The following is a 22,408-nucleotide window of genomic DNA, read 5'->3' as shown; positions in this document are numbered from 1 at the left end:
TGCTTTTTGCAATTAAAATAAGGATGGGTATAGGAAGTATATTAACTGTTTTTTCATCTTTATTGACGGCCATTTTTCTTTTCACTCAGAACAATATTGGGCTAGAAATAGTTCTTTTAGCATAGTACACAAGGAAGGCCCCTTCATATTCTGGTCGTTAACTTTTCTGAAGAATTATTTTGGAAATTTAGGAAACTTTTTTATTATCTCTTAAAACTTAGTAGTTTTAGATAATTGAGGAAATATACTTAGGTTTATTGCTCAGGAAAAATGGAATTAATAATTTGATTTTCATATTAATTCACTTTTTTCTGGAAGTTTTGAATAATGCTATGGTTATCAAAAGCAAATTTAAGATTGTTTCTCCTCATACTTAAGGATATTTAAGCCTTCAAGTGAATAAGGTTTACATAATATTTTGACTGGAAGTTTTCTCAAAAATTTTACAAGTCAAAATGTCATTTATAAGAACGTTTTCCCAGAACTACTTCAGTAACTTTTGGACTTTATTTTCTAGAACCATATGCCTGTTTTTCCATTACACATGAGCAGTGGACATATTCCTTAATCTGTCATGAGAAATGTTTTATAGACTTAATTTATTCTTATTTATGAATGACCATTTAAACATTTTAACCCAATTCTGTGTATGTGTATAATTTTGATTGTTTTTGTTTTGTTTTTTTAGGAGAATCGTTCTACACGTGGCTAGAAGGTAAATTTAATGTCTGCATTTTAAATTTATTGGCATCTTGCAAAAAATGAATTGATTTATTTAATATATATTTGTAAGTTTTAGGATTCATTAAATCTTGACAGTGTTTGAAAGAAAATAACATGTTTTAGGTTATTATAGTTTAGGATAAAATTATTTGAAAATTTTGATGATATTGGTCAGCTAAAAACCAGTGTTATGGAAATACACAGGGCAGATGTGGTCATCAGGGTTCCAGAACTGGTTCCCAGTCTTATCTCCATTCTGTATGTAATACTCATCCAAACTACTTTTCTAGTAACCACTGTGCAAGTCTGTGTTTTTAAGTAGAGGCATTCTTTTTGGAAGCAAGTACTTTTTTTTATATATGAAATTAAGGGAAGATGAATTTGAATTCAGAAGGTTTTAAACATGTTTACACATATAGTCTAAACTTGTCTAACTAAAGGATAAAGTAATATAGATCCCAATATATCATATACCTTCGCATTCTTATATTTTCTAGTGTTGAAATTATGAAACGTTATTAATGGAAAGCTGAAACATCCTAGGATTTTAACAACTTTGGTTAATAACTGGATATATGCTGCTTTTAAAAAATTTACCAAATTGCCATTAATTTATGAAACCAAAAGTTCAAATATATTAATGAAAGATAAGTTGAATGACCCTGGAAAATGGATATTTCCTAGCCATAACCTTATAGGAACTCTACTGAGTTAAACTAAGCACTTAATTCCATTTTATCTTTGTTAATCAGTCGTGTTAACTTATGAACGTGATTTCTCTTTGTTTTTAATGAGCTTTTTTTTTTTTTTTTTTTTTTTGGCTGTGTTGGGCCTTCGTTGCTGCACATGGGCTTTCTCTAGTTGCGGAGCATGGGCTTCTCATTGCGGTGGCTTCTCTTGTGGAGCACGGGCTCTAGGCACGCAGGCTTCAGGTAGTTGTGGCACGTGGGCTCAGTAGTTGTGGCTCGCGGGCTCTAGAGCTCAGGCTCAGTAGTTGTGGCACCCGGGCTTAGTTGTTCTGTGACATGTGGGCTCTTCCTGGACCAGGGATCGAACCTGTGTCCCCCGCATTGGCAGGCAGATTACTATCTACTGCGCCACCAGGGAAGCCCAATGAACTATTTTTGATGTGCAGATACTGCTAGGAATTATATTGATAAATGGCCAATGTGGGAAGAGATGGTTATCTTTGTTTAACTTTATTTTAAGAGCACAAATTGTGAAAAGTAGTGTTTAGGTTAAAAGAGGTGGTCAGAGACTCTGCGTATTGATAATGGAGGATGAGAATGAAATTTATGGGCAGTATCGGATTCTAGGGTATACTATATCAACCACTCTCCTAGTATCCTATTGATGGGAGTCTCTGAATATTGATACACAGTCCAGCGAGAACTCCTATTTATAGGCAACTTTTCTGAGACTCAGTTTCCTGATCTGGGACACGAGAGTAGCACTAGCCATCCAGCTTACCTACACTGTGAGTGTAGATGATGCCTGTGAAAACTGCTTCGAAAATCACTAAACAGTGTACAAATGCCAAATAATAGTGTTAACAATGTATCTAGCCCTTTTGTGAGAGAAAAAGTTATATATTGGTGTCCTGTAATTCAGTTGATGAAAATGAATTTGAATGAAATTAAATCCAGAAGAGGAAGAGGAGAACCACTTTCTAAATTGAATAGTTGGATTTGCCAGGCATTAGGGCTGGCAGCAGACCGCAGTCGGGGAGCACCTCTCCAGCACTTTCTGCTAAGAGTGTTGTGTGTCTTCTTGGTGCATTCACTTGGCTCATCTTTTATTATTAAGATTTTGCTTGAAGTTACCTAATTTTCACAGTTTACAGAAGTACAGGTCTACTCCTTCCTTCCCTCTTACCACCCATCCCCTTTTAGGTAAGGGGCTTTGTGGGCTTTGCAAATTAGAATTCCCTCCTAGTTTTCATGTTCTCATTTTTAGGCATATGAATTTTCATGAGCTTTGCTTTGCCTGTTTTCCCTTCTCTTGTCTTTAGATATTTTACTGCTTAGAGAAGTAGGTTGAAAGGAAGAGGAAGTGAACTTCAAATCTGATCATTTTGGTACTTGATAACAGATTTGATTAAAAGTTTTACTAGAGAAGTTAATACCTAATGTTTTATCAAAGTTATTCATATTGTTTATATCCCTTGTTACCATAAGCATTCAAATTTGGCCATATACTTTTATGAAGAAGCCACAAAACAGAACTGAATTTCTACCTTTTGGTCTCTATCTGTGGTGATGAGAATGTTCTAGGAAGAATTTTGAATTAGGGAATGAGATCTCAAAATAATTATTTTTTCCTATTAGAAGCTACTTGCTTCAGAGCCATCTATGGTAGAACATAAAGGGAAAGTAAGTTGAAGATCTAAAAGATCCTGAAAGGATGCAAAGTAAGCCACATACATACTCTTAAAAAATCCTTCAGCATATAAATGAGATTGTTTCTTAGTTTCCACTGTTGAAGCCCATTTTTCCCCATAGGGAGAGTAAAAAAACTAAAAAGCAAAAAAGACAAAAACAAACTCTTTTGGGTGGTAGGAAAGGGGAAAAGCTAATTGTTCTGCGTCTAGTGTGGATTCTTAAAACTTTTTGCATTTTTATCTATTTTAAAATTTTTCTATAAAGAAAATTTCCTAAAAATGTTTCTCTTTTTTCATTGTGGTAAAATATACACAGTATAAAATTTACCTTAAGCACTTCAGAATTTATTTAATAGCATTAAGTTCATTCACAATGTGTATTACTCTTATAATAGAAAATATTTTTAAATGGAGGTGGGGGTTGGATAGGATGGCGAAATTATCTTGACCTCTGTCTTGAGCAAAAGCCTGTGTGGCTTAAGAAGGCTACATAAAATAAATTTCCATCATATTACTGAACTCCATCTTGATATGGTTTTATTCACATAGTAAATAATCAGCACACATTTTTTTTTTTAATTGGCTGAAACTCCTGGATGTCTGTTTTCCAAGTTTTTGCTCCTTACCTGTGGAACATACAGTTAAGTAGAATTAGAGAATTCCAGGGCAAAGGATTAATAAGAACCACTAAAGAATCTGGAGGAAGGAGAGAAACAGAATTCAGTCTCTTCTTCCTCCACTAACAAGTAGGTTCAAATAAAGAACATCTATAGGGAAGGGAAAAGGAGAAACAGCTATTGTTACGCCAAAGCAGTGACTTTATATGTGCTTTAGTTTAGCCTAAACCACAAAAAAATCTGTGCTGCTGCCTTCTGGGTAACATGAGGACTCTTCCAAGTGCATCCATAGTGTTTGGACCTCCAGTAACCCAGACATTTGTATCTTATTCTGCACTAAGTTATCATACTCAGTTAACTCCATTCTGAAGTCAGAATCTTATTTTATCTTCTAGTGATAGTATCTCAATCTAATTATTTTATATTAGTCCTTGATTTGTTAATGTCCTCAAATGTTAACTTTAAAAATAAGCCCATTTACCTAATCCTGTTGATTCAGTATTTTTGTTATCTAAATGGATGTGATTTCTTTTTCAATATTTTTCTGAATAGGTTTGTGTTTGGAGAAAAGAGTCTTCTATAAGCTTATATCGGGACTTCATGCTAGTATCAATTTACATCTATGCGCAAATTATCTTTTGGAAGGTAATCAGGTATTTTCTATTAGTATAAAAATTGTTGGGGAAAATACATATTCTCTATAGAGCAAAAATTCTGTTTATTAAAAGAGTGTATAATATATTTCTCTTTCTCTTTAGAAACCTGGGGTAAACCTACCTGGGGACCTAATATGAAAGAATTTAAACGCCGCTTCGACCCTGTGGAAACCAAGGGAGAAGGCCCAAGAAGGCTAAAGAATCTGTACTTTTTATATTTAATTGAGCTTCGAGCTTTATCAAAGGTGGCCCCTTACTTTGAGCGCTCAATTGTCGATCTTTACACTGGAAATGTAAAAGAGGATGCTGACACAAAAACCCTTCTACTGAATATCTTTCAAGATACAAAGTAAGAATTGAATTGTCAGTGATCTGAAATTCTCCACTCTGTAGTTGAGTGAGGTAGTTCTTGAAATATTGATAAAACAAAAACTGACTCCTGAAAGTTAGGAAAAGGGAGAATTAGAACTGAGAAGGAAAGTGTGCCATAGAATGGCAGCATTTCAAAAATATTTCTAAAAATGTTGACTGAAAAGCGTCTATAAAGCTTTGTAGCATAAATTTTCACACTTGAGAATAGGCTGTATTTTTTTTTTTTGCGGTACGCGGGCCTCTCACTGTTGTGGCCTCTCCCATTGTGGAGCAGAGGCTCCGGACGCACAGGCTCGGCGGCCATGGCTCATGGGCGCAGCCGCTCCGCGGCATGTGGGATCTTCCCGGACCGGGGCACGAACCTGTGTCCCCTGCATCGGCAGGCGGACTCTCAACCACTGCGCCACCAGGGAAGCCTCTAGGATGTATTTTTAAATATAACTTTAAATTTTATGTAGTACCAAAATTTAATGCTACTTTAATGTTCTTTCTACCAATATTGTATTCTTCCAGTTGCTACTTAAGTTCAGATGGTAATAGGTGCTAGCATAAGGATAGATTACCTAAGAGGACATTAGCCTTACGTTCTACAATATAACCTTTAAAAAAAAATCCTGGGTGTATAAAACTGCACTTTACTGATTGTTAAAAATGAGCACAGAGGAGAGTTGGGTTAAGAAATGTCTAAGGTAAATTATGCATTAAATTTTTAAAAATGTTTTAAAATGTTAAAAGAGTTTTGTACATTTTTTCACACAAATTGTGTTCAGTTAATTTTTTAGGTTATTTTTGTCACGTAATTTCTTCAAAACATTACAGTCTTATAAATTACAAAGCCCTCTTTATCTTGCTTTACTCTTTGATTGAATAGTTTAAACACTTTGCCACCTTCCCACGTTACCAAACCTTACACATGAGTAAATTCTGAATTTTAAATATTTGTAGAGATAGAAAATTCTACCACAGCTTGAATTTTTCATCTGTAGCTTATAATATTTTCATTTCATTAGGTCCTTTCCCATGCACTTTGACGAGAAATCCATGTTTGCAGGTGACAAAAAGGGGGCCAAATCGTTAAAGGTAAAAAGTTCTTGACTGGGGGACTGGGTGGGGAACAGTTTACTGGTTGTGTTTTAATCCTGTTCATCTAAACTTTCTTTCCCAGTTCACCATCTTGTTGGTCTGATTGGATTTTACTATAAATGATACAAAAAGCTCTTTCTCAATTCCTTTCTCCTTTCTAGCTTGCCCAACTGCTTAGTGAATCCTCAGTCACACCTCTGACTAATGACACCTTTGTAAATGTCTTTTCAAAAGGCATTATTTTGAAAGTTTTCTTACTTTATTTTCTTTCATTTACTTATTGCTGTTTTGATAAAGCGTCTTAAAAAAAATCATGCACTGTTAGCCACTTTGAAGGCAGTAAATAGTATATTTTCTAATGTTTACTTTACAGAATGTTACAGTTTTGAAACTATTATGTTTTTGTCCTAATGGACTAACATATAAGGCAAAAATTACCTGTTGACCTGTGATGTCAGAAGGAGACTATATTTTAGGAACATTATGCAACTTGATGTTACAAGCACTTGGTTTTCATTTGCTTACAGTAATTAAGGAATACATTGTACCCTTACAGTGTTCATAAAAGTATTTGAAATTGACTGGCAAATAGTCTTCTACCACAGCTCCACAATTTTTTATATGCGATTCTGAAATCCAAAAAGCTCCAAAAACTTGAACATTTTTCTTATGTTTGGTACAAATTAATTTGTTAGCAAAACCTAACCTGAACTGGTGTAAGGATATTTGTAGTGTTTTTAAAAAAATTCTGCTTGGTATGAATATTCTTACATTTTGTTGCAAAAACAATCATGTATTTGATTACAGGGTGTTGCCATACACTCTGGTGGGGTGTTACATAATATATAGTGTGTGTACTACATTTCTAAAATCTCAAAAATTCTGAATTCTGAAACACATTTGGCCCCGAGATGTTTTAGATGTGGATATGCTACAAGAATGAATACATTAGTAAGAGTTCCTTGGTATTTCTGAAATGAAGTAATTTAGCCACAACTATATTTTAGTTTTGGAAGGTTGTTTTGTTTTATGGTTGTTTTAGAGGTATATTAGTATTACAGTATTTAACATAATGCTAATTCATTTTTGTAATGCTTCCTGTTTTCTTAGTGTTTATACAAATATTATACTTCCGATCAAGACAACTATAATTACGTATCTTTTTATAGATGAGGAAGGTAAGACTGAGAGCAGAGTAGGGTTTCACAGCTAGCTTTCAAGTTATAAAATGCTGGAAATTTGGTTTCCCATTTTTCAAAGGTGTAGAAAGGAGAATATAAGTCCATTTTTCCATCTGCTCCAAAGAACATGAATTACATGAGAATGGAGAGCAAAGGAGTTTTTCTGTTCTATTTATGTTGTCTTTCTTTTGGCCAAGGTATTGATTCCTCCAAACGCTTCAAGTTTTCGGGTGACTCACTCCAGCTCTTTGCAATAAAATGTTTACCTCGGTGCAATAAAATGATTTTTATTTTCTATGTTTACCCTGTGAAAAAGATGAGGAAACTTCCTCTTAGCTAGTTTTGTCCTCAGAGAAGGTGAGACTGACCTTAGAGTCACAGAAACCCATGCACAGATGCTCACAGGCATCTAACTCTGTGGGAAACTAATACAGCAAAACTCAAGGATCCGGTAAGCAAGCATCCCTGGAGAAGCTGCATTAGCAAATGTGGGGGACTGTGAGATCACAGACCCCTTGTATAGCCCTGTGATCATCGGTGCTGATGGGGAATACATGTTATAAACATGGTGTGGTCCTAAGGAGAGATACGGACACTGATTATTGTTCTAGGACTAGCTTTCTGATTTAGACTCACACAAAACAATGTATCAAAAATAAATGAAACATAATATAGATGTATTTACCACTGGTTGTACACAGATATCAAATGGAAGCAACAGTTAAGCTCCTTCGAAGTAAAAACCGTGTATTATTTACTTTGGTGTCCCCTGTAGGGTACATGTTGGTGCTTTGCGTGGAGTGGCCCCTCAATCAAAAGTTTGTTGAATTAATATATAGAATGAATTTTATAAACTGCCATTAATGTTAGCTGTTTTATGTGCCATGTTGTGCTATACAAATTCAAATACTTCATTGTTGAAAAAAACAACTCATTCATTAATAAGCTTTGAAACTTTTATTATAATTCACACAAATGCAGTTTAATTTTAAATGTCTGATTAGAATGAACATGTGTTCTGCTTGTTAGGAGGAATTCCGGTTACATTTCAAGAATATCTCCCGTATAATGGACTGTGTTGGATGTGACAAATGCAGGTTATGGGGGAAATTACAGGTTTGTGTGTTGTCTTCTGTTTTGAAACTATTACTAACCTTAAATTTCTCCACTGAGAAGTTGAAAGTTTTTACTAAAATGTCCTCATTGTTCATTGAATTAGAAACCCAAAGTGTGGTTTTTCTGTTTTATTTATAAAAACAGTATTAGACTCTGTGTGTTATATGTGTATGTATTAGGATGTTTTTCCTATTATTGTAGGTTAATGATTTTAGTTTTATTGTATCTGTTTCTGTTAGTACAATCTCAGATTCATTTTTGGAGTTGGTTATAAATAGAGTGTATTGGTATTCTATATACCTATATAAAAGGTAAAATATAATTATATAAGAAATTTAATTATCAAATTTTGGTCACTGAGTTTGTATCAATGATCAAAAGAAGGAGGCCCCCTAGTCACAAAATGGGAAAGTTCTGCCCAGCAGGCCCATTTACCTAAATATTTCAATGTAAAAAGGATTGTGTGACTGTTTTCTCTTATCTTTTACGAAGATGATATTAAGTCATAGAAAGTCAAGAGACAGAATTTTTTTAATGGAGGCTACACTGAAATCAGATTTTTCTTTTACTCTGTTGCTAATAATTGAGAAATTATTAAGTGTAGGTATCACTATACCTATAAACTGATACTTATTTCTAAGTTTTGAATTGTTAGGGGCTATAAAGAATGCTTTCAGAGTTACATATTGAACGCTGTAATACTAACGTGATATTTTCTACGTTAAAAAAAGGCATTTTAGTAATTTGGAATAGTAGGATATGTATCCCAAAAGTGTTAAACTATTCAGATTTCCTTAACAGCTTAGATAAATTTATCATATGCATAATCTGTGAGGAAGTAGAAACTGTGTTTTACATAGTTGAACATTTTGGTGAAAAGTTCAGTTCATGTGAATTTCCTGACTTCTCATCACAGTGACTGAGTATTCCTTTAAACCTTTATAGCAGTTATTATTATATGAATTTAATTAAAAGTTTATCACTATTTTCTTTAGACTCAGGGTTTAGGAACTGCCCTGAAGATATTATTCTCAGAAAAAGAAATCCAAAAGCTTCCAGAGAACAGCCCATCTAAAGGCTTCCAACTCACTCGACAGGAAATAGTTGCTCTTTTAAATGCTTTTGGAAGGTAAGAACTGTTTTCATAGTGAAGACTTTTGATTCCCCTGCTGGTTTCAACAAACTGCAAAGATCATCTTCTTTGCTAAAGTAGTCTGTTTTGCTTTGTTTTGTTGACAGAGAGGGAGCATTATTGTCATATAGCATCGTACCTGCACTCACAAGCCAGTTTCTCTACAGGTTACAGGAAAAAGTAATAGTTTCAAATTGCCGGCATTTCCCAGTTTGCCTTCTCAATTTTGTGGGGAAATATTCTCCTAATAAAATTCTCTTTAGCTGGTTTTAACTCATTCAGGTACAATAGCAGGAGTAAGCAGAGTTTGGTTCAGAAGGTGAGGAAAGAAAAAGACATTAAACCTTTCAGCTGCTCTGTGTCTTAATCTGAGGAGGCATTTTTCTTTCACTCATGCTTCCCCCATTGTTTCTGTGTACGTACATACAGTTTGCTTTTTGTTTATACCACAGATGGTTTCAAAAATAATTTGAATTTGCCTACAGAGATACATGCAGTACCAACTAAGTGAAGAATACAGAAGAGAAGGAAAAGAATCATAGAAAATCAGAGAAAACAATACTGTACTGCCCTGGGAAAAAAGGCAAAGTCAGATCAAGGAAGAATTAAAAAAAGAAAGAAAGAACAAAGTAATACAGAGATTATAATGTTTTCTTAACATGCATTTTTAAGTTAAAAAGAGGCAGTTAAATTAAAAATAAATTAATTGCCCCTTCCCCATCTTAATAGCAAAGATTTCACCTGTTGTTCCCCTGTATTTAAAGATGACCATGTAGGTTGAGATTTCAAACACAAGATAGACATAGCATGTCCACTAGTAATTGGTGTTTCATGAAAAATTCAGTCCACCCACTTATGAGGCTTTGTAGTAAGATAAAATAGGAGAAGCTGAATTAAATTTAAATTATTTGAAATTTAAATGAAAAAATATTTTAATCAATTTAAACACTTTGAACTGAAGAATAGTTGATGTACAGTATTATGTTACAGGTGTACAGTATAGTGATTCACAGTTTTTAAAGGTTATACTCCTTTTATAGTTATTATAAAATGTTGGCTATATCCCCTGTGTTGTACAATGTATCCTTGTAGCTTATTTTATACATAGTAGTTTGTACCTCTTAACCCCCTACCCCTATTTTGCCTCTCCCCAGTGGTAACCACTAGTTCTCTATATCTGGGAATCTCCTTCTTAAAACGTATTTAAATCTAAATAAAATTAAATTGAGAAAGAAGCAGATGTTAACTTCCTCAAAACTTCTCTGCCTCTCACAAGGAATTATTCACAAATGCAACCCTTCCAGCTAAGTTCTCTAACTAGAGCCTGCTAGTACCTTTTATTGCTCCCTAGAGAGTACTGGACTTAGAATCAGGTCCTAGCGTTCTGGAATCCTGGCCCTGCCATTTACTGGCCGCATGAGCTCAGGTACATCACTCCTTTCTCCCAGTTTGTTTCCTTTCTCTGTATAATGAAGAGGAGTAAAAACCTTTCTCACAGAGTTAACATGAAGATAAAACGAGGTCCTGTGTGACACTTTTAAATCACAAGACGCTACCTGAAGTCCATGGCAGTGGTGGGCGTGGGGATGGTGATTTACAAACACCATTGGATGTTTAGTGCCCCAGTATTTTCAGTACTTAAAAAATTGTCTTATTGTTTTTATGGCTAGACTAGATGTGGGAAACCTTTCTTTTCTTAAGGGTAAGGACACTCAGGGTGGGATGGTTACACAAACAAGGTACAGCCTAATTTAATCTCCCTTTTCCTCCCCATGGAAAACAAGTGGCAGCCATCTGCTTTTCAAATTTCTTTTAAAATATTCATCTTTCTTTCCCCCTAATATTAAAGTAATTCATGGTCATTATAGAAAATCTGGAAAAACATGTGAAAGTGTAATTTAGAAAATAAATTTAAAAATCACTCATAACCCTACCACCTAGGACGATTTCAACATTTGGCGTATTTTTTTAAATTAATTAATTAATTTATGGCTGTGTTGGGTCTTTGTTTCTGTGCAAGGGCTTTCTCTAGTTTGTGGCAAGCGGGGGCCACTCTTCATCATGGTGCGCGGGCTTCTCACTATCGCGGCCTCTGTTGTTGCAGAGCACAGGCTCCAGATGTGCAGGCTCAGTAGCTGTGGCTCATGGACCTAGTTGCTCTGCGGCATGTGGGATCCTCCCAGACCAGGGCTCGAACCTGTGTCCCCTGCATTAGCAGGCAGATTCTCAACCACTGCGCCACCAGGGAAGCCCTTGGCCTATTTTTAATGTGTATTTTCCCACTACTTATACGTAAAAAATTTACGTACGTACGTGTGTGTGTGTGTGTGTGTGTGTATGTACATATTTACAGAGTTGAAACCATACATTTTGTATGCTTTCTTATCCTGTTTTACTTGGCATTACATTTAATCATTTCCCAATATTATTAATTTTTTTGTGTGTTATTTTTTTCTTTTTTATTGAGGTATAATTGACATACAGCATTGTATTAGTTTCAGGTGTCCAACATAATGACTCACTATTTGTATATGTTGCAAAATGATACCACAGTAAGTCTAGGTAGCATCCATCACCACACGTACAGAGTTTTTCTTCTTGTGATGAGAACTTTTGAGATTTACTCTTTTAGCAACTTTTAGATACATAAGCACTATTTTTAATATAGGCCAATATTCTATTACATGGACATACCACAATTTAGTCATTCTGTTATTTCTTAGTCGAATTTAACTGTTTCCTTCATATGTATTCTATACATTTCTTACTTTTTCCTTAAAAAATATTACAGTTCTTAATAATTGTTAATGAGATGTTCATTGTATCTTCCACCTGATTATCAGTCCATTTAAATAATACATGATTTTGGCTGCACTAACACAAAAAATTATTGTGTTACACTTTGGGAGGGTTTGTGCATTTGTTCTTGTTAAGTGAATTGGTAGTTTTCTTGGTCTGACAACCTATATAATACAATTCTGCTTCAATTAGGGCAGCTAGGACAGCATTGCTTTGTCATGTGATGCTAGTGGGCAGAGACATACAGTGAGCATTGTCTTTGGTTCTGGCCAAGGAAGGCTGGGAAATGTGGTTTCTTTATCTTGAATACTCTGCAAATGTCTTTCGTACACTAACAGCCATTTTTTGATGGTTTCAACATTTATATCAAAGGGCTTATTTTCCAGGGAACAAATTAATGTACCTGTTGGCTATTAAAATATATTTTAGTATCCCTCTAAGAGTACTGGCAAAGCAGTAGGTAAATGCAGGTACAGTCTGTGCCTTCCTGTGTCTGTCTTAGGATAATAATAGGGAATGTGGAAAATCTCTCTTGTGTAATAAATTGTGAGGTCTGGAATGCCTCTTCACAGAGATTCTGGTCCCATATAGTGCTGGCGAGTTTGTACTCCCCACGTAAAAGGTAACCTACAGTTAATTTGTATGATAACCTTTGAGTTTTCTGACACTCTCCATTCTGTATCTAAATCAGACTTTGAGCATACGTTTTTCATTGTTTTTTTCAGCTGCTGCTCTTTACTAAGCTCTCTTTTCTTTAGTTATGGACCTTGGTTTCTACCGTATCTTCATATGTATTTTGATAGGTTTTTTTAAAAACAGGTACTTTGAGGTACAGCATATGATTTTACACATTTATTTTGTTTAATAATCATAATGTTTTTCGTAATAAGTAAACACTGTTTCAGTCCTCTAATATTCTGAGGATTAGAGTAAGAATTCATTTTCTGTTAATCCTACAGCTTGTAAGAATATAAAGAAAATGTTTTTGAGACCATAACAGACATAGATTTTTTTTTGAGAGGACATATGGTCTTGGGATCTGATAAACTGGTTAGAACCCACCTACTCTACTAGCTGAGCAGCCCTGGGAAAATTACTTAATTTATTTGAGCCTCAGTTTTCCTAAAATGTAAAATCAGGGTTAATTTTGTCTACCTTGTGGAATTTTTTTAAACGATTAATGAGATTATATCTGTGATGAGCTTAGAACGTTGCCTACCATACTTTAAGCTCTCAATATAAGAAAAGCTATTATTTATTAAGTTCTTAAAGAAATGAGCTCAGTACTGCATTCTACATTATCTTAAGCTATAGAAAGAAAAACATTAGATTTTTATTGTATCAACCCTGAATTGCACCTAAGGATAATTGAGCTTACAGAATTTTTTTTTTTATGATTTCCATTCTAGAGTTTTACTTCTGGGTCTGGGCTCAGAAGCATTTCATTCATTTATTCACTCAATAATAATTTATTGAACGCTATAAATATGGTTGGATGGAGGGCACAGGGATTCATCAATAGAATAAATAGAACCTGTACCTTTGTGTTAAAACAAATTAGTGTTTGGGTTAAAACAAATCCGTGTTTGGGGAACAACAAGAAAGAAGCGGATTTGGAGAGTAGTGTGCAAAATGAATTTATAAGGCCAGTGTAAATGATTTGAGATTCTTTATTGTAATGAATTATCATACCACTGTTCCCATCATTAATCTAGAATCTGTTGATAATATGAAGTAACTGGCTTCCTTTGCCCCTTCTAAACCAAGAGTAACGAGCTACAGCTCTGTTTTGTCAGTCTTTAATAATTATAGCATACGCATTTAAAAATGGAAGCTTCACTGCTTAGTGTTGTTTACATCATTTTATTTTCGATTTTGCTTTCAAATTGTAGCCCATATAACAGCATCAATAATTTGAAATGTGTACACATCATATTAGCTGTGCTAATATGCTTTCTTTTTTCTCTTGTAGGCTTTCTACAAGTATAAAAGAGTTACAGAATTTCAAAGTCTTATTACAACACAGTAGGTAATAGAGGCTTTTATATGTCTAATTAGAGACATAAAGTGACTGTGTGAAGCCTTTTTAGTCTTGGACATTTCAGCAGAAGGAGACTAATCTTCAGACTTCAAGAATTCTGAACTCTTAAAGAGAATATTCAAATGTTCACTTGAATATTTATGCTTCTTAATAGATTATCAATTAGAGGTATTTGTAAAGGAAGTATATACTTTTAAAACATGTAAACTATACTAATTCTGTATTTAATTCCATGTGTTTCCATCTGTTGAATATTCTGCTATTCCATTTGTTTAGAATTGGCTTTGTGCTTATTCTATTCTTTATTTCCAGCTGTCAAACTTAAATGACTATGTCTCCATCTGAATAATACTGTTAACTAGTCTATTATGGAAAAGGAGAGCTAGGGAGCAAATGTTGCTTAGGGCAGGTATCAGTGACAAAAATTCGTCAGTTATTTTTAAATGTATTTTTAGCCTTGCCTAGCTCTGTGTGTCACCTTCTGTAATATGGAAGTGTCAGCGTGATCAATGACCCTTTCAATGTATAGTTATAACTTAGAATCCCCAAGGCTTCGGTTTCATTGGTTTTTATTGAAGATTTTAGGTGGTGGTTGTTGTGTTTTGCTTTGGTCTAAAGGACCTGCTTCGGCAAAGGTGAATAAGTAATATCCCCATGCTACCCAGCCAGATTTCATGCGCCTGCGGTGGGCTGGCTCAAGAGGATTCTTTACTTAGAACCTGTAAATCAGTTTCTATTGATTGTGTGTTTCTTTGCCCCTACTCCAATTTTAGAAATTTTTGTTTAATAAACCAAAAAAAATCGCATAAATACTTATTTAACAGTTTCCATCTTGATAAAATTTGAATGGAATTGTATGGATTTATAACACCAAATGAAAACATTATATACACAAAACTTACTATTTTAAAGTAAGCATTTTTAAAGGACTTTATTTCAGAATACAGTCTATGCAATGCTCTTTCAATCTGATTTTCTTTGGTAGGGTATTTAAGTAGATAAATTAATTCATACCTTCTCTAAGCTTCCCCTTTCCCCACCTTTTCTTTTTTAGTTCTTTGTATATAAATGGTACTTCATGTGACTTGTACCAACAGATGACTTCATAAGTCCTAAACTGTCATTTTTTAAACCTAGGATTTAAATATCCTTAATATTTAAAATATTGATTATTTTAAAAGGTGTTAGTATATATAATGTGATTAATTCGGAAGGTTGCATCTGTGTAGAAGTCACGCGGGTATCAGTCTTTCATGAAGTAAATAAGTGCTCTTAAACCCATATCTTATCCTGCCAAAGTCTGAATGTGTTCACTGATGATTTTTAGTGACATATTTTAACTTGTATTTAGTTGGCTTATCCCTTTTAAAAATACTTAGCCGTCCCTTGGAGGGCTATGGTTTGAGGGAGTAAGATCTCACTATTTAATTATTTTCTTACCCCATTTCTAACCTTTATAGACCTGGAGTTTTCATGTTGTTGTTGACAGTGGTGGTATTTTTTTTAAGTTGAATAAAACAGGCTGACTTGGTTGGAGGCTCCTCTACTTTTTCTTTTCATTTTTAGGGATGCAAGTTATTGTCTGGTGGGAGAGGGGGACCTTCAGGTAAATTTATCTAAAAAGTGAATATCTAAGTAATCTTGTTGGTAAATTAATAAGAATTATTCTTAGTGTTTTTCAGAGTCTAAGAAAATGTGAATGTTTTGCACTTTGTCTATTATTACTGTAAGTTTAAAAATCTTTTTGGTAGTGTCACTTCATCGTTCCCTCAGTTAAAGATAAAGGCTATTATTTAAGCTCTGTTTCCTGGAGAAGATCTTTGGTCATTTCCATTTCTTGCTTCTTTCCTTTACTGTGATTTGTTTCCAGATTAGTTACAATTGTGTATTAGAGTGAGTTCTAGGAATTAAAAGATCTAGTTAGGGTAAAAAGTTCTTTTAAAGGTTTTAACAGATCTTTCACTACCAAGAAAATAAACAAATGAAGTATTCTTAAGCTGAAATCTATTTGATTAACTTTATTTTACCATAAATTAGATTGTGGTGGGCAGCCTACATTTTTGTGTATGTGTGTGCTTTTCAAATGAATGTGTATGTGATAGGAATCTTTGTTTTGGCGAGCCTGGTGATGTTTTATGGTCCTTGTGATATAAACTTTTTTCCAACTCACATACCTTTTTGTTGTCAAGTGATACTAGAGTACCGACTGCATTGTGAAAATGCTTGCCTGGCAATAATACCTCTTGGCATTTTGTCTTTATCTCATCACCTAATTTAAAAGTCCAACACTTGATAATGTAACTTGACAGAAATGATTGTACCAGCCGATAAAGTAATGAAAAGGAAGAAAAGGAAAATATTCCTTCCTTCAATGGCATGAGTTTATTTTTTTTTCTTAAGTGGCATCTATGTAAGTTAGAAATACTGTATATTAAAACTGGTAAGTTTAAATGTTTCTCTTGTGTTGATTCTTAGATTATGAGGAGGGTCAGACAATATTAGTAATAGTTTTTACAGTTTTGAAATCTGATAAACCCAGCATTTTATTTTGACATTTTAACATTGTGAGTTACTCAGTACTTATAATCTCTGTATGTATATGAAACACTGTGCCATGTTTTACAGCTTTATCTAGGTGCCACTGTATGTAAAAAAGGACAGCTGTTTTGATCTCCGTCAGCATTGCCTTCATCTGGAAATTTGGGAACAGTTCACAGTAAACCTCTCAGCAGTTTGCAAACTGAAGTACCTGCAGAAACCATAGCTATTCACCAAAATACAGACTGGGTGCATGGTACCATGGAAATTATTTGGTAAAACAAAACAACATAGACACACACCAAATTTACGTGTACTCTAAGTAACATCTACAGGCGCAGCTTTGATTTGGAACAGAATTCCAAATAATTGGCTGTTGTACCCACCAGATTATAGAAAATGTGAATTAAATGTTTCTGCCATCTTCCTATCTTGTTCTTTTTTTTTTTTTAACCCCCTTTTAAATGTTTCCTTTTATGAGATGAAAACTTGGTTATAATTTGGGCGAAGGGAAAAACTAAGTAGTCTGTGGTTGTTTCTTTTTAAAATCATAATTGCACTCATTGGCAGCCACTGTTGAAGGGCTTTGCATGGATTTATCTTCTCAGCAACGCTAGCAGGTAAGTACAATTACTTCTCTGTTTTTAAACACGAAAACTGAGGATAAGAGAGGCTAAGTAACTTATCCATAGTCAGAAATTCTAGGTTGTAGAGTCTCGGCTCAGAAGGTGGTGTATTTGTGTCAGTTTATAAATTGGCTTATTACCATTCAACTAAACACTGGGGACTTCTGGCGTCTTTTGATTGGTATTGAGTCATAAAGCTTTTTAAATACACTTATTTTATTTTTTGAAAAGGTAATATTCACATGGTTCAAAAACCAAAAAATATACAAAGCTCTACAGTGGAACGTTGTCTTTCTTGGGCCCAACTTTCCGTACTGGGCATCCTTCCCCTGCCCTCACCATCAGTAACCTCTGTGCTTGGCTTCTTATGTTTCCATCCATACATCTTTAAGGCATATACCAACAAATACAAAAAGTCTTATTTTTTTTCTCATTTTTACCCAAAGAGTGGCATCATATACGTACTGTTTGCTTTCTATTCCCCCCACTTAGGTTTTCTTGGCAGTCTTCCCATGTCAGTAGATAGCTTAATCACTTTTTTTTTTTTTTTAGTAACTGCTTGGTATCCCATTATATGGCTATGCAATCGTTTAATTAGCCAATCTCCTATTAATGGGCATTTGGATTGTTTCCAGACATTGTATTTATGCCATTTTACACATATGTAAATACGTACTTGTAAGTCTAAATTCCCCCAAATGGAATTTTTGGGTCAAAGACCATGTGCATTCATAATTTTGAAAGATATTAGAATATTGCTCTCCACAGGGGACAGCTGCCAATTCACATGCCCACCTTCAGTTGAAGGCAGTATCTGCTCCTCCACCAATACCGGTGTTATTAAAAACCTGGATTCTTGCTCTCCTGATAAGGTGCAAAATTATGTATCTGTGTATTTTAGCTTGTATTTTTCCTATCATGAGTAAGGCTGATTACCTTTAATATGTTCAAGAGCCATATTTCCTTTTGTGTTCATAACTTTTACCCATCTTTCTACTGCACTGTTGATCTTATCAATTTCTAGGAGTGCTTTATTTATTAGAGATGTTCATACTTTGACTGTAATAAGCTGTACTTTTTTTTTTTTTCCATTCTGTCTTTTGACTTTGCTCATGGTGGTTTAGCCATGGAGATTTCTTTGTCTTTATGCAGTCTAATTTATTGTTTTAGTGGCTTCCGGACTTTTTGATAATTAAGAAGGCCCTCTTCACTTCACAGCAATAATTCACCTGTATTTTCTTCTAAAACTTTTATGATTTTATTTTTTTAGATCTAAATTTTGACTCCTTGGAGTGTATCCTGGCATAAAGTGCAAGGATCCAACCTAATTTTTTCCCAGACGATTACCCAGTTAATCCAGTACCATTTATGGAACAGCTCATCTTTTTTCCTCACTAGTTTGAGATGCTATGTGTATCTCATCTAAAATCCTGGGTTCTCTATTTCATGGATCTCTTCACTCCTGTACCTGTACCACATTGTTTTAACTACTCAGGGCCTATGTTTTAATACCTGGTACATTGGCCCCCTCTTATCTCCCCTGCCCCCTTTCAAAATTTAAAATGATTTTTTTAGCTGTTCTTGTTTGTTCCGTAGGAGCTTTAAAAAAAAAAGTCCTTTAACGTAAGAATCATGCTAAAAACTCTGCCCACCTCAGTGTTTTCTCTGGAGGGTTGCCCTTTTAGCAACATAATGTGTCACTGTTCTTTTAATTTGATACTTCACCCGATAAAAATCTACTTTTTATTATCTGTTGTGTTAATCATTTCAGTATTCTACTTGCCAGCGCCCAAACAGGTGAGAGCAAAGAGACAGTACGTGAGGTGCCTGTGTAGACAGAATTTCATCTCAGGGCTTCCGTTTTAAGACTTAGTTCTCAAATCATTCTTAGAAGCTGTCTTGCTATACAATCCTTATTTCCTTTTTTACTCCATTATGGATTCTTTGTCCAAAAGTTGGATGTCTGTCAAAGATTCATAACAAAACAGGGAGGGGCCCTTAAATGAGTATTAATCTTCTAAAATTAATATGCAGTGGATAAAAGTGCAAGTGCAGGAAGTCACCTTAAAAAAGCCCCGGTGATATATACCAGAAGAAACGGGATTTGATTATTCACTCACTGTTCTAGGAGCTGGGCATATAGCAGTGAACGAAACAGACATATCCCTGCCATCGTGTAACTTATGAATTCTGTAACCTCACTAGGTTATATCTAGTTGATAGCGAGAATGCACCCAGAGGAAGAATACAGTTGACCCTTGAACAACATGGGTTTGAACTGCACGGGTCTACTTAACATGCAGATTTTCTTCAATATATACATATTACAGTACTACGTGATGCGTGGTTGGTTGAATCTGCAGATTTAGAACCGGAGATACGGAGAGCTGATTACAAAGTTACATGTGGATTTCTGACTGCCTGGGGGTCAGCCCCCCTAACCTTCACGATGTTCAGTAATCAACTGTGTATCAGTCGAAGAGGAATAGGTAACACAGAAACCTGTCTAGTGGAGAAGGTCCCCTCGATGTGAATGAATCTTATTTGCTTGACAGTGCCATCAAGTTGTCACAGGCTGATTAAAATCATCTACCTACCACCCCTTGGTCAGGGCAGAGTCTGCGTTCACCATGCATCGTTCTGATATCATTTAACTTTTCCGTGCGGATTTCCTTCACAGACTATATCTCCAAATGGGTAAGTGTTCTGCTGTCCTTTAACAGGTTTTCAGTCTGCAGACCTGAAGCCCAGACTCTAGGCTAGTGAACGCACCAAGGGGATAGCACACCAAGGATATACAGTAGCACAAATTGAATGGCGCTGGTAAAGCATTATTTGGTTATCCTAAACTCACCCTTTCTATACCTCAATCAGTGCCTTCAAGGAGCACGTATGACTTGGGACTGCAAAGAAACGGGAGGGACTGTTGTAGGTTAGCAAGGGTCGTGGGAAATTGAGGGTCAGAGTCAAGAAAGGTCAGAGTGACAGGGATCAGCAGGGAAAAGAGATTTTGAAGCTCATACAGGCTGAAAAGAAACAGGTCATGGATCCAGCTGAAGAGAGCAGGCAGCTCATCTCTAGTTCTGACTAGGCTCTTAAAGTTCAGAGACAGAAAACATATTCTGGAGATAAAAGACTAATATTCTGAGTGGTAGGGCACCAAGCTCCAAAAGGACAGATCAGGTTTGGAGGCTAAAGAATGAATGCTGGCAAGGTATGATTAGTCTCTAGGTAAATGGGGTAGGTCCCAGCGACAGGTCAAGGGATAGAGATAGAGGTACGAATCCAGCTTTAGAGGAACCAGGTAGATACCATTAGGAGCTGCTGAGTCAACAGGTTTGGATCTGAGGACTTTGAAACCCCTACTTGATGACCTGGCAGCCAGTCTCAGAACCCCACACTGAATGAACGAACCCACATCAGTGCCCAGGCCCAGAGGAGCTGAGTGACAGGTACGGGGAATGAACCCAGAGATCTAGGTTGGAGGCACACAAACATCAGCTGACTTTTAAGGTATTTTGACCCTTTGGTGCAAGGGCTCTTCATAAATACATACCTGCTAAGGGCCAAGAGTAGGGTTAATGTAAGGGTGGTGGTGTGTCCACAGACTGGGCCCACAGACACAAGTACTGAGCCCAGGGTCTAGCACATAGTAGGTGCTCAGTAAACACTGACTGAATTCCACTTCCTTATCCTCGTGGTCCCTTTAAAAAAATGTTTCCTCACTTTAATCAGTTTGTTTATAGTCTTTGAGAAGAATTCCACTATTTAGCTTGATCCTTTCCAAAAGCTCCTCCATCTGGACTATGAAGTCTTAAGTAGCATTATGCATAGTTAGAAATGCTTCCAATTAAAAAAAATTCTCACCTATATGGAATAAAAATTAGAAATGCATATTAGATGTGTCTTTGATCAGCCCTATACTTTATCATGCAGTAATCTAAAGACACAAGAGCAAGTTATTTTTTTTTAAAAAAACAGTTTCTTTATTTGGAAATCTTGATAGTTTCAAATATTTAGACCCATTTAGTTCTAATATAAGTTCATCTTTATGGTTAAAAAGTAAAAGCAATATTCTTGTAATACTATGTAAAAAACGTAAATGAGGACCTTTTTCTCAAAGCACTTCTCATGCTCTAGGATTTACTAACACATTCCTTTTCTCTTAATAGGGGTTAATTGTTCAAGGCCAACAAAGAGCAGTTCTTCTGGATTTTGGTAAGAGAGAAAATTGGGGGATGCATTAGCAAGTGTGCCTGATGTAAGCAGCTAAACACAATAACCAGCATAGTCATTAGCAGTGTGCCCGACACATTCAAGAAAGAACTGGCATAGCTAAATGTGACTGGTGTGTGTATACTTTAAGAATCAAAACCTCTTAGAGTCCACAGCTCTGTGCGTTACACTCCGGGTGTTTTAATCGTCAGCCCAATTAAATGGGTTAATTGTAGAAAGGAAAAAGAGCCACTGAAGGACATCTTACAGGCAGACCTCATTTTACTGTGCTTTATTTTATTGCACCTCAGATGCTGCATTTTCTACAAATTGAAGGTCTGAGGCAACCCTGCATTGCACAAGTCTGTCGGCACCATTTTTTCAACAGCATGTGCTCACTTTGTGACTCTGGCACATTTTGGTAATTCTCCCAATATTTCAAACTTTTTTCATTATTACTATATTTGTTAAGGTGATCCATGATCTTTGATGTTACTACTATGACTTGAAGGCTCAGATAATGGTTAACATTTTTTAGCAATATTTTTAAATTAAGGTACGTACATTGCTTTTTAAGATATAATGCTACTGCACACTTCATAGACTACAGTGTAGTGTAAACATAACTTTTATATGCACTGGGAAACCAAAAAAAATCATGTGATTCAGTTTATTGCAATGTTTTGCTTTATTGCAGTGATCTGGAACCAAACTGCAGTTATCTCCAAGGTCTGCCTGTACACAAATCAGTTGGAATTCTTTAGAAAATTAACTCCATAATTAACTCTGTTATGCATATTTCCAGTGGATGCACAGGAACATTCACATGCAGCCTTTTAGTGTTGAATCAGACTTAGCTAAGTGATGGCACAAAATTGTCAGTGATATTGCCATACTTCCCCATACTTCTTTAACGTTCAAATTATAGG

The 22,408-nt window shown here is 35.3% G+C and overlaps 1 protein-coding gene across 6 annotated transcripts in view; it reads left to right on the top strand.

Annotated features, from left to right (window-relative positions):
* The window catches only part of ERO1B (endoplasmic reticulum oxidoreductase 1 beta), an 81,511-nt gene that overhangs the window by 46,567 nt on the left and 12,536 nt on the right, over positions 1-22,408 (top strand). The window contains exons 10-19 of one of the 6 annotated variants that reach the window (XR_003796936.1): positions 689-715; positions 4,273-4,365; positions 4,479-4,725; positions 5,759-5,828; positions 8,042-8,128; positions 9,124-9,257; positions 14,032-14,088; positions 16,726-17,258; positions 19,876-21,482; positions 21,791-21,964. Coding sequence is in view for 2 of the 6 variants with exons in the window: in XM_029244553.1 (XP_029100386.1) it covers positions 689-715; positions 4,273-4,365; positions 4,479-4,725; positions 5,759-5,828; positions 8,042-8,128; positions 9,124-9,257; positions 14,032-14,088; positions 16,726-16,735 (725 nt within the window). In the remaining 4 variants the exon portion in view is untranslated. Of the gene's footprint in view, positions 1-688; positions 716-4,272; positions 4,366-4,478; positions 4,726-5,758; positions 5,829-8,041; positions 8,129-9,123; positions 9,258-14,031; positions 14,302-16,725; positions 17,365-19,875; positions 21,965-22,408 lie in introns of those variants that run through there. The other 5 variants (XR_003796937.1, XR_003796935.1, XR_003796938.1 and 2 more) reach the window with 5 other exon arrangements.

The sequence above is a fragment of the Monodon monoceros genome, unplaced genomic scaffold, assembly GCF_005190385.1.
Source record: "Monodon monoceros isolate NGI ecotype Baffin Bay Population unplaced genomic scaffold, NGI_Narwhal_1 Super_Scaffold_4, whole genome shotgun sequence".
Taxonomy (NCBI): domain Eukaryota; kingdom Metazoa; phylum Chordata; class Mammalia; order Artiodactyla; family Monodontidae; genus Monodon; species Monodon monoceros.
Note: the sequence above shows the minus strand (reverse complement) of the source record. Positions and strands in the feature narration are given on the sequence as shown.